The sequence below is a fragment of the Stegodyphus dumicola genome, chromosome 12, assembly GCF_044657685.1.
Source record: "Stegodyphus dumicola isolate Sdum_Otavi_A_Nest chromosome 12, ASM4465768v1".
In the NCBI taxonomy this organism is placed as follows: Eukaryota; Metazoa; Arthropoda; class Arachnida; order Araneae; family Eresidae; genus Stegodyphus; species Stegodyphus dumicola.
The window spans coordinates 62,483,449-62,498,593 of record NC_140779.1 but is presented as its reverse complement, the minus strand read 5'-3'; the positions used below and the strand labels follow the sequence as shown (position 1 = coordinate 62,498,593).

The following is a 15,145-nucleotide window of genomic DNA, read 5'->3' as shown; positions in this document are numbered from 1 at the left end:
TTTCTTCACGGATGGTAATAATTGCTTTATCATCTATGTCTACACATTTCTCAACCACAGAATTTTTCAACATCTGACTGTTTATCCTTCAGGTGCTAGCATATTGCTGGCTTGCATCGTTATTGTTCATGTTTGATGTGAAATCTATACAACTCATCTACTTTATTGCTTGACACAGAATAAGGCTTCTAGTGTAGCTGCCTGAACAAATGAGCCCACTCATCTGACCAGTGTCAGAATTCCATGAATCACATTGCCATGCCAAGCTGAAAAGAATCATCGAGTACAGCCACATCGAGATAACCTCATCAGAGCTATCCCTGAGGATAGCTTGTAGGGAATTTTCCAGGATGGCATGCAGTCTTGCCGTCTGCTGGGGAATTTTATAGTACTTATCATCTTCAGCACTGTAAAGCTTTGAGGAGGAATGCGTAGTTTCCAACACAGAAGTTAAAATCGATATTTAATACTTATTATTAAAATAACATTTTTGAAGGGAAAAGAACTTGCTGAAATTGTGGTTCAGGTATATAAAAAAATTCCAAAACCTTTTTTATTTAGGGACATGGTACACTTTGGCTAGAATTAACAATTTATCTCAAAAGCTGAGAAGTACCAGAACCAGGCTCCAATGGGCTCCAGCACAATTTAAGCTCTGTTGCCTTCTGTAGCAGGCTTGCCATAATTCAAGCATAAGAAAGTGGGATTTCCTATTTAATCAAACACATAACCTTATTTTGAATGCTGTAAAAGGCACATTTTCCCAGTTCATGTAATTTGTGAACAAATGTGAAGAAGTGGTAATGAATGAAGACAGTATAACAAAAGTTTTTCATTGTAATAATCAGCAATCAACTAACTTTCAGCAAAATCTGTTGCATGGTTTTAAATTCAGAAAATATTGTTACTCATAGTGAAGAAAATGACAAAGAAGTTTTGGAAACTGAAAGGATTTCAGTTGGTAGTTTAGTTGAAATTCTCGACATGGCAATTGCAGGACTTGAAGATTGGAACTTTCTAAATAAGAAATTATATCTATCAATAACATTAAAGAGAAAGAGTATTAACACAAAAAATGAAGCAACTTTATCTATTGCATTAAAAGAAATGTTTAATAAAACAGATAAGTAAATATTGAGCTTTTTTTATAAATTTTGATTCCCTTAAGATGATAAATGCTTCATTTTTCTACATGTTATCTTACTAGATTTAAACTGATGATCTAAAATCCGGGAATTTTTAAAATCTGAAATCACTGATGTTTTGACTATTCCGGATATCAGATTTTGTACTGTATTTGTATGGCCATTCATGTTTTTAAGGATAGTAATAATAATGATTTTAAAATCTGAAATCACTGATGTTTTGACTATTCCGGATATCAGATTTTGTACTGTATTTGTATGGCCATTCATGTTTTTAAGGATAGTAATAATAATGATTGCATTAATGTATAAAATGACTAAATGCAAAGGTTTTTATCTCAGAATGGAGTTTACCATGTTATTATTACACCATGTAGCTTTAATATTTCATCAGATTAATTGTTTGTAATTGAGTACATGTGGTTTGATATAGAAAATATTTAATTTGAATTATTCTAATCAACTTGTGTCAAGAATAATTTATATAAATCAAACTCAAAAAGTAATAATTGCAAATGTAAACTTGTTTAATATAGGTAAGCTGTATGTGAAGTATTCCAGACTTGGCAATATAGAAAAATATATATTTCATAGTTGAATATATATTTTGGGTTTGAGAAATTGCACTGATAAATTATCCTGAATGGTGAGCAAAGTATTTCAGAACCAGCATTAAATGTAAATAGGATTTACTTACTTCATTTTTGATTTTAAATCAAACAAAACATGTTTACCAAGGCACTTTCATATTTTACTATGACTACATAAATTAATATATTTGTAACAAATTATGAATTAAATTATGGCAAATAATTTTAAAAATAAATAGTAATTACTTTTTAAGATTATTTACCATGAGTATGTTAATGTTACTATGTATTGGTGATTTGTCTTTTGTCAGCTACTTAGAAATTACAAAGTGTATGATTTTAAACTCTACATAAGAAATGATAAAATCAAAATTTTCATTGCGCAGACATTGAGGGGTTTTTTTTTTTCGGGGGGAGGGGGGGGGTTGAAGAAGTGTATTTCAGCCTTTGCTGTTGTACCTACAAATTCTTTTTACCATTCTAATCATATATTTTCAACTACCAAAGCTTTTTTTACCATTTCAGTGATATGTCTGCTCTCAGTCAGCACAGCAAAGAGCCATACTGATCTTATATTAATGAAAGATGACAGGCTTCATAATGTTGTGTATTATGTATTATTGTTCATTCAAAATTAATTTCGACCAGTGCAATACCTATATATAAACATAATATGACCACAAAGGGTTAAATTATGTATTCAATAAACTCCATTCAAGAAATATGACAATTTCTTCAAATCTGTAACTTGAGTTAAAATATATAGAAAAAAAATCTTTAATTATAGAATTTTTATCAGTGCACTAAAATTAGAAACTGTAATTTTTTTAACCATCTAAATATTCTTGATCATATTTTTAAAAAATTATGTAGTTGCTATCAATGGCTGATTTTAAATCAGAATTGTCAAAGAAAATTTAAACAAATTTAGTGTAACCATTCTTTCGTACAGCAACCCCAATTAACATAATATGCCCTCAAATGTAAATCTTATGTAAATATTGAGTCAAGATTAATAAGATATAAATATTATATAAATACAGACTCAATATTTACAATATATTATAAATATTGAGTCATTTAATTTTCAACAACTCTAATCAAACAATTATTTCCGTGACTCCAATTTATGTAATATGCCCCAAAATATAGATATGAAAATATTGAGTCAAGATTAATAAGATATAAATATTATGTAAATATAGACTCAATATATACAATATATTATGTGAATATTAAGTCATTTAACAAGTACTTGCCCCCAGGGCAAAATGCTTGTTGAATGACTTGATATTGATATAGCAAAATCTTTTCTGTTGTAAAAGAATATTAATGGGTACCTTGACGAGATCTGTGTGCTTCTTTTCCTAAAGCAAAGCAACAGAAACTCAACAGCAGAACCATTTGTTCTGCCAGTGTGAATGCTAGGGTACTGCCTGGGCAATGGCTCAGTATAAAAAGTATTCAGAAAGAGCCAGTGTAATCTGATGATTTATTAGAAGATTCATGAGCTACTTCTCACTCACTTGATGCAATTTTGGAAGACATAAGTAGAATCATAGATTTATTAAGAGCAAAAATAAGATCTATGGCACAGCAGATCTTTGATGCATTGGTCACACAGAGTGTTTAAAATGCAATACTTAAGGAAAGACTGAAAGAGCAATATATGATTCTGCCAATACTCAACTTATGTAACTATTGCAAATCCAAAGAGATTTCCACAAAAGATCTATCGGACAATACATGATAAATCTACTAATAAAATTAGGTCTGATGATCATTGTGCTGCTTTATCCAAGTAAGGCTGATACAACCTCTGAAAAGGTTAAAAATAAAATTGTGGATTTGATTAATCCTATCCAATTACATATTGGTGTGGAAAAATAAAAAAATTTTTAAAAAATATATAAATAGAGGTTATATTTTGATAGAATGATCAAAGGCTTCAGACTTAGAAATCTTAGAAGCAGAGGTAAAGTCGAATGAGTTATTTAAAAATGCAATTGTGACACAACAATATACTAAAATTATTATTATTTATGATGTGGCCACTGATTTTTTTCATGAAGAGTTTGCAGTGATGATTAGAGATCAAAAAACGGATTTTGAAGATAGCTGAAATTTTCAATGAAAGGTCGAAATAAAGTATACTGAATGCCAGTATAGGCACAAAAAATATAGATATTTAATAAAGTTTGGAAAGCCTAACATAAATTGATCTCGTCCTAGAATAAAGAAGTACTTAAGAGTAATGTAATGGTTTAAATGTTCAAAGCATGGACACTTTCAGACAAAATGTCAAGTGTTACTGAGTTGTGCTAGATGTGGTGTAACTTGGGCACAAACATTGGACATGTAAAGCAGCTCCAAAATGTACTAATTGTAAGGAAGGAAATGACAAACTGAAACTTAGTGTTAATCATTTGAGTTTGGAAAAATATTATCCTTCTCATAAAACATCAAATGGATCTTTTGATAACTGCATGAATTATTGCTACTGTGATTTATAAAGACATAAGAATGGTCCAAATCAATTTACATCATGCTAAAGCAGCTACTAATCAGCTGTGTGTTAAAGTTGGTGAGAAAGGTTGTAATATTACTTTCTTGCAGGAACCTTATATTGGTGGAAAATAAGATTTAGAGAATCCCAATGAAATTTCATGCATTCTATGATCATAAGAAATTTCCTTATGTTTCAGTAATACTGTTGATATAATTCCTGAAGTGCTTCTTTTTTCTGCTTCTCCTAATATTGTGGCAATAAAAATGTCTGTAACTAATTAAGATGCTATTTTTGTTTCGGTATACTATCCTTCTAGTGAGTCTGTAGATGACTACTTGTTTGGTATCATTAATATTATTAACTTGAAAGAAGGATCTGAAATAATCATATGTGGTGACTTAACGGCAAAGAATTCTCTGTGGGATCATTACCATGATGTTATTGATCCAAAGGGACAGGTCATTATTGAGTTTTGTATAATTAATAATTTGATTGTTCATAATGATTCAGAGAGCCTAGCAGTGGCTACATTTGACTCTTGGAGTGATTTGACTGACATTTACTTTGAGCTGGTCTGTTTCTTAGGACATCTGTGGTAATTATCATTGCTATACTGAGATTGATATTCCCCATAAAATTATTGGGAAGAGGAGTAGTGAGCATTACTATATGATGGATCTCGTTGAGCTTCCGTTCAGAATTATATAAGTTCATTGAATAAAGAGATTTGAATCATTTCCAATCAGAATTTGGAAATGATTTGAATCTCTTTATTGAAGATATCACAAATTAAAAGTGGATATCTGTAAGAGAAGTAAAAGAAAATGTTATGTAAATTAGTATGTGGTATCTAATACAAAAGTGTATTGGTGGACTGAAAAGTTGTCTGTACTATGAAGTCAAGCTCAACTTTATAGAAGAAAATATCAGATATGTATTCATAGTCAAAGAAAATATCAGATATGTATTCATAATCAAACAGAAAGCGTAATGTTGAATGCTCGGTTTAAAAGGAAGTTTGCTGAATATAAACATGAAATAAATATGAGTTAAAAGGGCTCTCGTGAAGAACTGTGGGAGGCAGTGAGTATTAATAAACTATTTGGTATTCCGTTATTATATTCCTGCCAACAAGTGTAAGGCAGTTTTGCGAATGGCATCTGTAAGAAATGCTGATGGGACTTATAGAAGAGATATGGATATATACCAAAATATAGAAGAGATAGAACATTATTTTCTGAATTATCATTTTCCTGAAGATGATATTTATGAGGACTTGCTTAGTCATACCCAAACTAGATGTAGGATACTGCCTGATATGGCAAATGATTTGGGATGAAGTTGAGTAGACTTTTCTTATGTTGAATAATGGTAAAGCCCCCAGTAATGATGGTCTGTCTCAGGAAATTATTTTGGAAGATTTCATTTGTAATCAAAAGTTCTTCATGGCTATTTTAAATGAATGCTCCATAGAGGGATATTTTTCAGAATGCTCGAAAAAGGCGGCTGTGGTTTTGCTTAATAAAGAAAAAGATCTGATGTGGATGCCGCATGACTTTGTATGACCTATTAAATTATGCACATTTTTTGCTGCACTTCGTTGAAACTTAATTTCTTGAATTTCATTAGAAATATATTTCTCATTCAATCAAAATTCAGTTCTCACTTTGTGGCAAGGCAAAAATACATAAAAACTCAAAACACCTTCATTAAAAATTGTGAAACAGAGAAAAATATAAAAAGCCAAATGCAGTTAGTAACAGTTTTTTTTTTTTTTTTTTTTTTTTTTTTTAAATTTACTATTAAAATTAGAGTTTTTATGCAAAAATAACCAGTTTGACCAGTAGGCAGGAAGACAAAATTTTCGGTGCACAAACTTGAAAGAGAACTTTTTGGTCCCACTGACCAAAAGCATAATGAAGTTGGTGCACCAACGGAATTCACTGTTCTACTAAGAGTTTCAAATGGTTTCCTCATTAGGCTTAGTGACATTTAAATTTTAAATTGTTGATAATTCTATAACTTTTGCATGTAGATTAACTAAAGGCAACCTTAACAAGAACATAAGAACAACATAATTTAATTAATCAATTTGTAATTTTAATACATTCAATATGTTAAACATATAAATGCAATATGTTGAGCATTTTCAATATGTTAAGAGCAGTAATTTAATTAATGTGCTTAACTTTTTCATAGGACCTGGAAAGCTGGGCTTGGTCCTGTTAAAGATTTATACAATATAGGAGAAAATCCACAATTTTGCTTGGATTTAAAATCTGCTGGTTGTGCTGTATGGGTGCTTTTAACTCGGCATATTGTTGACAGAGTAAGTAATTTAATATTCTAAACGGAATGCCACAATTCTGAAGTTTGATATATGTCAATAATAGTTAACTTATTGCTTTAAATATATTTTCATGAGGCCCACCAGCGGTCAGATGATTAAAGCTGTTGAACACTGATGTTTGGTTCTTAGCATTTTTGTGGATTTTCACATGTGTAACATGGATACAAGCTAAATTCCCTTAAAAGTCCTTTAGGGCCATCCCTTCCTTTCAATGTAGTGCCTAATGGTGAAGCGCATAATAAATAAAAAATCTATTTTTCCATGAAAATAAGTATGCTGATGTAAATATATAGAAAGTAATTCATGACAAGATATCAGTAAATACATGTCAGTGTTATTAAGTATTTGCTGAATATAGGATTACTATTACTCCATGCATATGTTATGTAGTCAGTCCTGCAAATTTATTTATGCCCAGAAGCAAATTTATGGAAGATGAATCTGTAAATAAACTGAAATTATGAGTGGATAAATTAATAACATCTTCAGTAGATCATTACTGAAAATAGCCTTTATATTTGATTGTTTATAATTTTTTTTCTTCAAAAATTAAATGGAAATGCTGTGTTATATGACAGTGCCACATATCACATAGTATTTCAGAAACTATGCAGTTTATGATGTGTTCATATGTTGCTGTGATGAAAGTGTGCCGTGAATGGCAAAATGGCATTATATAAAATATATGGCATGGAAACTGTGGAGCTTTGTGGGCTCTAGATAAAAGAGGTAAATGGCAATTTTAGCAGTGTGTGTAGGCTGATTGACATGTTACAGTGGAGCAGTTTACAGCTCAGATGAATCATTGGGATTGCTATATTTTGTCTAAAATGATAGTTCAGTAAACCTTGATGAATATGAATTTCCACAGCAGATGGATAGTAACAGAACCTGTGCTAACAGCTATTCTGTGACAGAAGAGAGTATAACTTTCACAATAGTGCCAACAATGGAATTCCTCTGTGAGGGAAAATTTCCTGACTTCGATGAGTAATGTTTCTCATTTTATTGGGCAAAGGAACATTGGCACATACAGTGAGAAACTTTAAAGAATAAACATACCTGAACTGTTTATAGGCAAATACAGCAATGTGATTTGTGAAATGTTTTTGTGACTATCATCGAGTCCCCTCAATGTTGTAGATGCATTATTGGTTGCATTAAGTGTGCGTGGATCCTTACAGACAACATACACTCTTGTACAGAATTTTTTTTCCCTCTGGGAATGATGGTATCTTCCAGCCTAACAATGCCATGCGTCATGTAGCTAGGGAATTATAGGAAGAGCATGTGGTAGACGTTACTGTACTTCACTGAACCCCAAAATTCAAATAAAGTTCCACAATATATTGGACCATGTGAATAAGGGGTACGTTTTCATTTTGCCGGCGCAAGTGATAAAGTCAGCAAAAATAGTACAACCGATGCCAAACGGAATTTCCTTGCCGGTAACTTTTTACGCCTCATTTTCAAAACAAGTCGCAGCCATTTCTTATCAGATTGATTGTTTCTTTCAATACTGGCATGCAATTACATAGAATTTTTACCAGATAGTTCAATTTTATGCTCTAAGCCCATTCGCAGTAATTAGGATGCAATCATACCACTCACCCAAAGGCAAAAATATAGAAAAGGTAATGTCAAGGGTTAAATTCATCAATTCTAATGAGAATGCTCTAGTGAAATAAAGCAGTACAGTTTCACATGATTTCTGAGTATGCTATTCGTACGAATTGAAATAATTCTTGCATTTAAACTTGTATTCCAAATTAGAATTTAACTTGAAATTAATGTAGGTAATTGATACTGAGAGGATTAGATTTTTGTAGCGTTATTTATGTGAGATGAGATTATTTGGGTTCACGTGATATGAAACGGAAAATCAGGATGTTGTACCATGAAAGCATAGTAAATTCTTAAATTAATATCTTTTTACAAATTTATTGTCTTTACATAATCTTTTTACAAAATTTTAAATGCCATTAAAATTTTATGCCTTCAAAATAAAAATTTCTTAGAACTAACATTTTTTATGTGTATACTGTATGTTGTCGCCAATAAAGTCTGCTTGGCGAGATTTGCGCCGGCAAAACGGAAAAGTACCGAATAAGGTAATCATTCTATGGAACCTTTGACAATAATTGTAGAGGCCCTCCAGTATGCTCATAGTATACTTATTTATATTCTATTTTAATGTAAAAGTTTCATTTACAAATATAATTAAATAATGTGAATTTAAAGGTTTTTATTCTTTTTGAGTATATACATTCTATCTAGGATGCATTGATTTTTTAATGGCAAAATGCTTTTATGGTGGTACATATGTTTTTGTTTCATATTTATGTGGTACAAAATTTGAAAAGTTTGAGAACCCCTGCTCTACAACCAGCTGCACTGTAATCATCATGGTTCCATAGTCCTACAAATATTTTTCAGCTGACTAGCTGCTGTCTGGGCTGAAGGATATTAACAAGTGGTCACATTAAGATGACTAAACTATATACAGTCAAAAGTCTTTAATCCAGACGTCCATAATCCGGACCTCAAAGCTACAAACTTTCTGCGCATACGCATGCGCATAATACGTTTACGCATGCACATAATACTTTTACGCGTGCGCATTTAATGTATAATGGACAGTATAAGGTAAACTAAAATTATCTAATTATCTATTTCAGTTAATGTTGCAGATTGCATTGTTCCTTAATCTTCTAATTGGATCTGGCTTATTATTTTTTGCAGACTGTTAGAGCAATTTTATAAAAGTAAGTTTGAACTTTCGATTATGTCAAAAAGAATTTCCGATTCTGGAGCTGCCAAAGGATCTACAAAGCGAAAGCATGTTTCAATGTCCATCAAACAAAAAGTGGAATTGCTGCAAAAAAAATGGATAAAAGCATATCCTTTGTTTCTCTAACCATTCCAAAATCTGTTTATCAATTTAACGCTGCTCTGCGGGGGGGGGGGGTAGCAATGGCGGCGCGCAATGAACTGGAAGTTGATCTGTCAGCACTATCCTTATCTTCAGGGCAGATGTTTCTATTTTATTCGGCTTATAATTCATTACTAATCCTTACTTACTCCTTATAATTCTTTATTCATCTCGATGTACTCCGTCTTTGATATGATTTAAATCAAATTCCTCGTCATTATAAATATCACGAATACACATCAAAGGGTTTTCTGGTTGCAATTTCTAATTTCCACTATGTGTAATGTATGCTTTACGCATGCGTGCGTTGAAAGAAATGTTTAATAAAGTAAACAAATAAATATTAAGCTTTTTTTTGTAAATTTTGATACCCTTTAGATTATAACTGCTCTTTATTTCATAAATTACGGTTTCATATTTTTAATTTTATAATTTCTGCATGCCATCTTACCAGATTTAAACGGATAATCTATAATCCGGAATCGCCGAAGTCCCAACGAGTCTGGATTAAAGACTTTTGACTATATATATATGTTGTATGATCTTAAATTCATTTAGTACGAAATTAAGTTATTCTACTACTTGTGCAATTGCTGCAAAGTAAGTTAATAATAATTTATTTACTAAATAATATTGATTATATTATCTCCTAAGATTAATTATAGTAGAATGGTCTGCAAAGAGTGAATCCATACTTAGTAAGTTCTATTTCAAAAGATGTTTTTAAGTAACTTGAATGGAAATTGTTAAACATGTTTAACGGGGACTGGAATTAAATTATGAATAACAATTGTAAAAGGAATAAATTAAAAGCAAGAATTAAATTAAATGCAAGTAATCATTGTCATTGATTGGAAATTAGTTGACTTTTCAAGGGGAACAAACCAACTCCTGTTCAATGAACAATAATTAAGAAATATGAAGATATAAAGGCCAGAAAAAGCATTAATTAGCTTACGTTCTTCTATTTGGGAGTGGGCAAAGTGTTCTCTTCGCGTCTGACTCAGAAGGGTTGTTTTCAGAAAATTCTTTAGCGGCAACAGTGGCTTTGAATTATATCAGTCGGTAAGACTTGTGTGAAGTAATTTATGGTGTGGGAGGGGTTAGGAATTCTTGAGAGACGTATGCTGTGGAGTTCTTATTTGAGTGAAACCGTCTGTTAAATTTTTTTGAAAATACTAGTGAATGGAAATTAATTAAATTTTTGGCTAATTTTTATGTCATAACGATGAAGAATTTAAGAAAGGAAAAAAGGAATTTTCACTGTCAAAGAGCTATTTGGCAGACTAAAGATTATGAAATAGGCCCATTTTTTTTAGTTACAGCATAAGTCTGAAGACAATTAGCTTTTTACATTATATACAGCTTAGTAATTACATGCTTAGTAATTACATAGCTTAGTAATTAAATTTGTTGTTGTTTTTTGGTTACTATTTCGTAGGGACGCTATCCTTATCAGTAGTGTCGTCTGTTAGCACTACCCATTGGGGCCCCTTTGAGGAATTTCTCGAGAGGGAAAAAACACAATCTTGGGCCTCATTGAATGTATAGATTTGTGGTTTTTGTTCCTTTAATCTATATTTCCTATCTATTTAAATTAAAAGCATATATTAATACTGTGTGCCTCAACTTGATAAACTTGTACCTATATAATAAATTATGATGGTTAAATTAATAAATAACTAAAATGCTTATTTTTAAAAAAACATTAATTAATATTAAAATAAAAATAAACTCTATTTTATTTACTTATTTATTTTTGCTGATATGTTCTCACCCTGTTTTAGATTTATGATTATATCTGATGGTGTTTTCTGTATAAAGTATGAATATGTTGGAAACCGCAATAGATGATGTTACCTTAGTTAATGTATAATTTTGCATGATATTATATGTATTTTGATCTTATGTGTCTTTTGTTACTGTGTCTCAAGGTAGAGGCTAACATATTGTTCCCCATGTTAAAAAATAAAATTTTAATTAAAAAATTTTTAAATTTTAGTTTCCCTGTTTTAGCAAAAGTTAACTTCTAAATTAGACTTATACTGTTATGTGACTGGACCCCCAATATTTATATTTTAATGTAATTTTATTTTAATTAATGTAATTTTTGTATATTTAATGTAAATGATAATAACTTCCTTCCCTTTTTAACTACACTCATGGACACAATCTTTTTTTTTTTTTTTTTTTTTTTTTAAGAAAATTCTCTTACTTCCTTTCCTTTTCTTTCTATAGACCCTTTTTTAAAAAAATTATAAATATAATTTATTTTTTCCTCTCCATTACATTTAGGCCATTTATTTTTTACTTTATTTTGTCCCATCTTCCTGGCCTTTCGTGCTCATATAAAATATACGAAGTTCCTTTTTACTCACAAAATTGCTCCCCTTTCTATATACCTTTCCTTCACACCTATGCTTGATTTTTCGCCCATCGGTGCAGAAAGACTTAGCTGGTGCAAAAAAAGACATCTGTTTGCTTTGTCTATTTGTCTGTCCGATTAAAAGCTTTAAAAAGCCAGAGAGTTGTGTTAGTTGATGTTGTTGATTATATTGAAATCGCTGCGAGATCGTATTAGCTTTCTCTTTGCATTGCATTGTATTCTCGTTTTTTTAGTAGTTTGGAGAATAACTAATCATTATATTGCATGATATTGTGTACTTGTACAAATATCTCTGAGAAAATTTCAGCATTTTGTTATATTTCTTGTAACAAGAATAAATCTTTTTAACCAATTATCAGACAATATTATGAACCCGTACGCACACAAGAGTATGTATATATATAGTAAGAGTAATAACTGTCACTTCCTATGGAACTGATAGACTGCGTAATTGATAGCACTGCACTTTGCTGAATGTGTTGTAGTGCTTCTACTCCATACTGAAATCATACTCCATACTTAAGGTAATTTTCCTATAACGAACTGACACACCCGATTTGTTCATTTTATACATATGCTAATTTCTATAATACTATAATTGTTTGGTAATTACTTTTCATGTTATTTTATACCTTATTTGTTGTATACTGTAGGCCAGTTTCATTAAATTCTACACGTAACTTTTTGAGTAATCGTCATTTTTGTGAGTTTTCCTTAATTAATGATAACCAATGTGTAAACAAATTCAAGCATCTCACAGATTTCCCAGTGAAATGTTTATAATTATATAAAATTGGTTAAGTAGTTTTTGTCTTGTACGTGTGTATGCATATACACACACTTACATACATATTAAATTTCTCAAATCTCATATATTATTAAATGCATACACACACAAAAAAAAAAAGGACAAAAACTATTTAACCAATTTTATAAAATTATAAACATTTTACTAGGTAATCTATGAGATGGTTGCACTTTTTTATACTTGCGTAGTTCATCTGTGATTGGAGTATCTTGGGAAGATAGAGTCAGCTTCAACACCCAGCTTGTTCAACAATACAATGGTGTGCAAAAATTGAGGATGAAATTGAAAAATTAGCTTATCAGCGGAAGAAAGAGGCAGAGCGAACTGAAAGACCAGTCAAGAGATTGACTAGGGTCAGGTACCGTAGCATGCTAAATGTGATGGGGGACTTTCGGAAGGGTTTAAAAATCACTGGCGGTGTGAGCTCAGCATTTTCTGAGAAGCTATTGCATGGCGTATGTCGGTTTAAACAACATAAAGTTGCTACCTCAGTATAAAATGTTGAACAATCAGTCTAACATATGAATGATTTTACTTCATGTTGAATCATTCGAAAGATTGAGGAAAGTCAAAATGTGACAAGTGTGGCTGCGGAGTTTGGGCTTGCTCACAGCATTATATCATGACTTTGGAGAGCATTTCAAAGTACTGAACTACAAGAATAGCTGTCCGATGGTTCAGCAGTAGTCGTTCACAAGCAACCACAGCAGCAGTAATTTTGCTAGTTTAGCAGTTTCAGTGCTGTAATGGCTTATGCTTGAAATTTTACTACATAATTCAAGCGAAGAACTGTTGAGATATATAACCCAAGGTTAAAGAAATACTAGAAAAATCCTTACTTTTATCAGTAATATGGGGTTGTATGTTATGCTGGTTGGGTTTTAGTCAAGTGATTTGAGACTATAAACATTTGACCTTGACCATCTGAATATGAAAGTTGGAGCATTTTTGAGATGGTCTTCTTCACCATGAATATTTTAATATCAGTGCTTTGATTAATGACAACATTAAGGGTTTAGTAGTAAAGGATTAATTTAATATTTACAAAATGATGGTTCAGAATTTGTTACTTAAAGTGACAGCTATCATGGAACTCAAAAGTTCCAGCAGCCAGAGCAAGTAATAGAGATAATACAAAGTCTGTTTTTGTCTATACACTGTCTTCAGAATTTTCTGCTTTGTATATACCATCTAATTCATGCATATGGCTTATTGCAGTTGTCTCAAATTGGTGATCTCCTAAGCAATTTTTTGTAGCTTGTGATGAGTGTGTTTCAGTTATGTATTTGTTCTAAAGATTTCACAATTTTAGTTATATGAAGTGAGAGTTTATATTATTTACATTACCAATAAAAATGCACAAGAATAATACACCAGAAAATCTGTAAACGGAGATGGTTAATTTAGAGTGCTGTATAAATCTTGGTGCTGTATAAAATATTGGAAGATACAGATTTTACCAACTTTATTCATGCATGTCAAAAAATAAACATGAATTCCCCCACCTCCTAAATTTTTGCTCTAAGATTTTTTTTTTGGGGGGGGGAGTATATTTATATGTGAATAGCTTTATTTCACTTTTCAAAATTAATAATAAAAGACTGAAGAGCATATATAATCTATGATGAAGATAATTTCTCTACAAGGTTATAAATTTTATCAGAATTGAAACAATATCAAGTTAATGCCAAATGACAGTTATTGGAAGCTCAGATAACAGGAATCAACAGTAATTTTTATGAATTTGGAATAAGAGTTTCAAAGGTTTGACTACAGAACTGTTGAAACTATTATTGCAAACTTCTAAAAATTACTACTGGTTCCTGTCCAAATTCTTAAGATGAATTTCCAATAAATGTCATCAAGTGACAAGTTATAGTAAGAAATAAAGAAATTTATAATTATTTACATATAAAAGTGTGTATTTTCATTTATGCGCTGAAGAAAATTTAATGAATAAGAGAAAGACTAAGTTATTATTTATTTACTTATCCCAATTTTAAAATTTTCTCTGAAAACTTTGAAAGTTTCATAATTTGTTTACTTTTAGTTTAAATTAAAGTAAATTACTTAATGATTAATTAAATCTATTACAGCTATTTAAAAAAGTATCAATCTCTAAAAATTTAATATTTAGCTGTCATTATATTTGAATTATAATACGTAACCAACAAAAATGTGTTATAGTTATCAAACTTTAGATTTCAGATAGAAAATAAATTTGAAATTTTTTCTTTGCAACATTACCATTATTGTTTCTGTATGTTTTGCTAAATATTTAATAAGCAAGATTTTAAATTTATATACTTTCATTGTTAATAAAAAAAATATTTATTTTGTTTTAAAAAAAAGTATTACCTGCATACAATTTGAATTGAGACCACTGGCTTAGTGTATGCAATCGTTTAATACTTCTTTTATTCTT

General features: G+C 30.7%; 1 protein-coding gene across 2 annotated transcripts in view; it reads left to right on the top strand.

Moving 5' to 3' along the window:
* LOC118201398 (calpain-7-like) overlaps positions 1–15,145 on the top strand; it is an 88,394-nt gene that overhangs the window by 49,329 nt on the left and 23,920 nt on the right. For both annotated transcript variants that reach the window (XM_085827769.1, XM_085827768.1), the window contains one exon: positions 6,444–6,573. In XM_085827769.1, the coding sequence (XP_085683895.1) occupies positions 6,444–6,573 (130 nt within the window). The remainder of the gene's footprint in view (positions 1–6,443; positions 6,574–15,145) is intronic.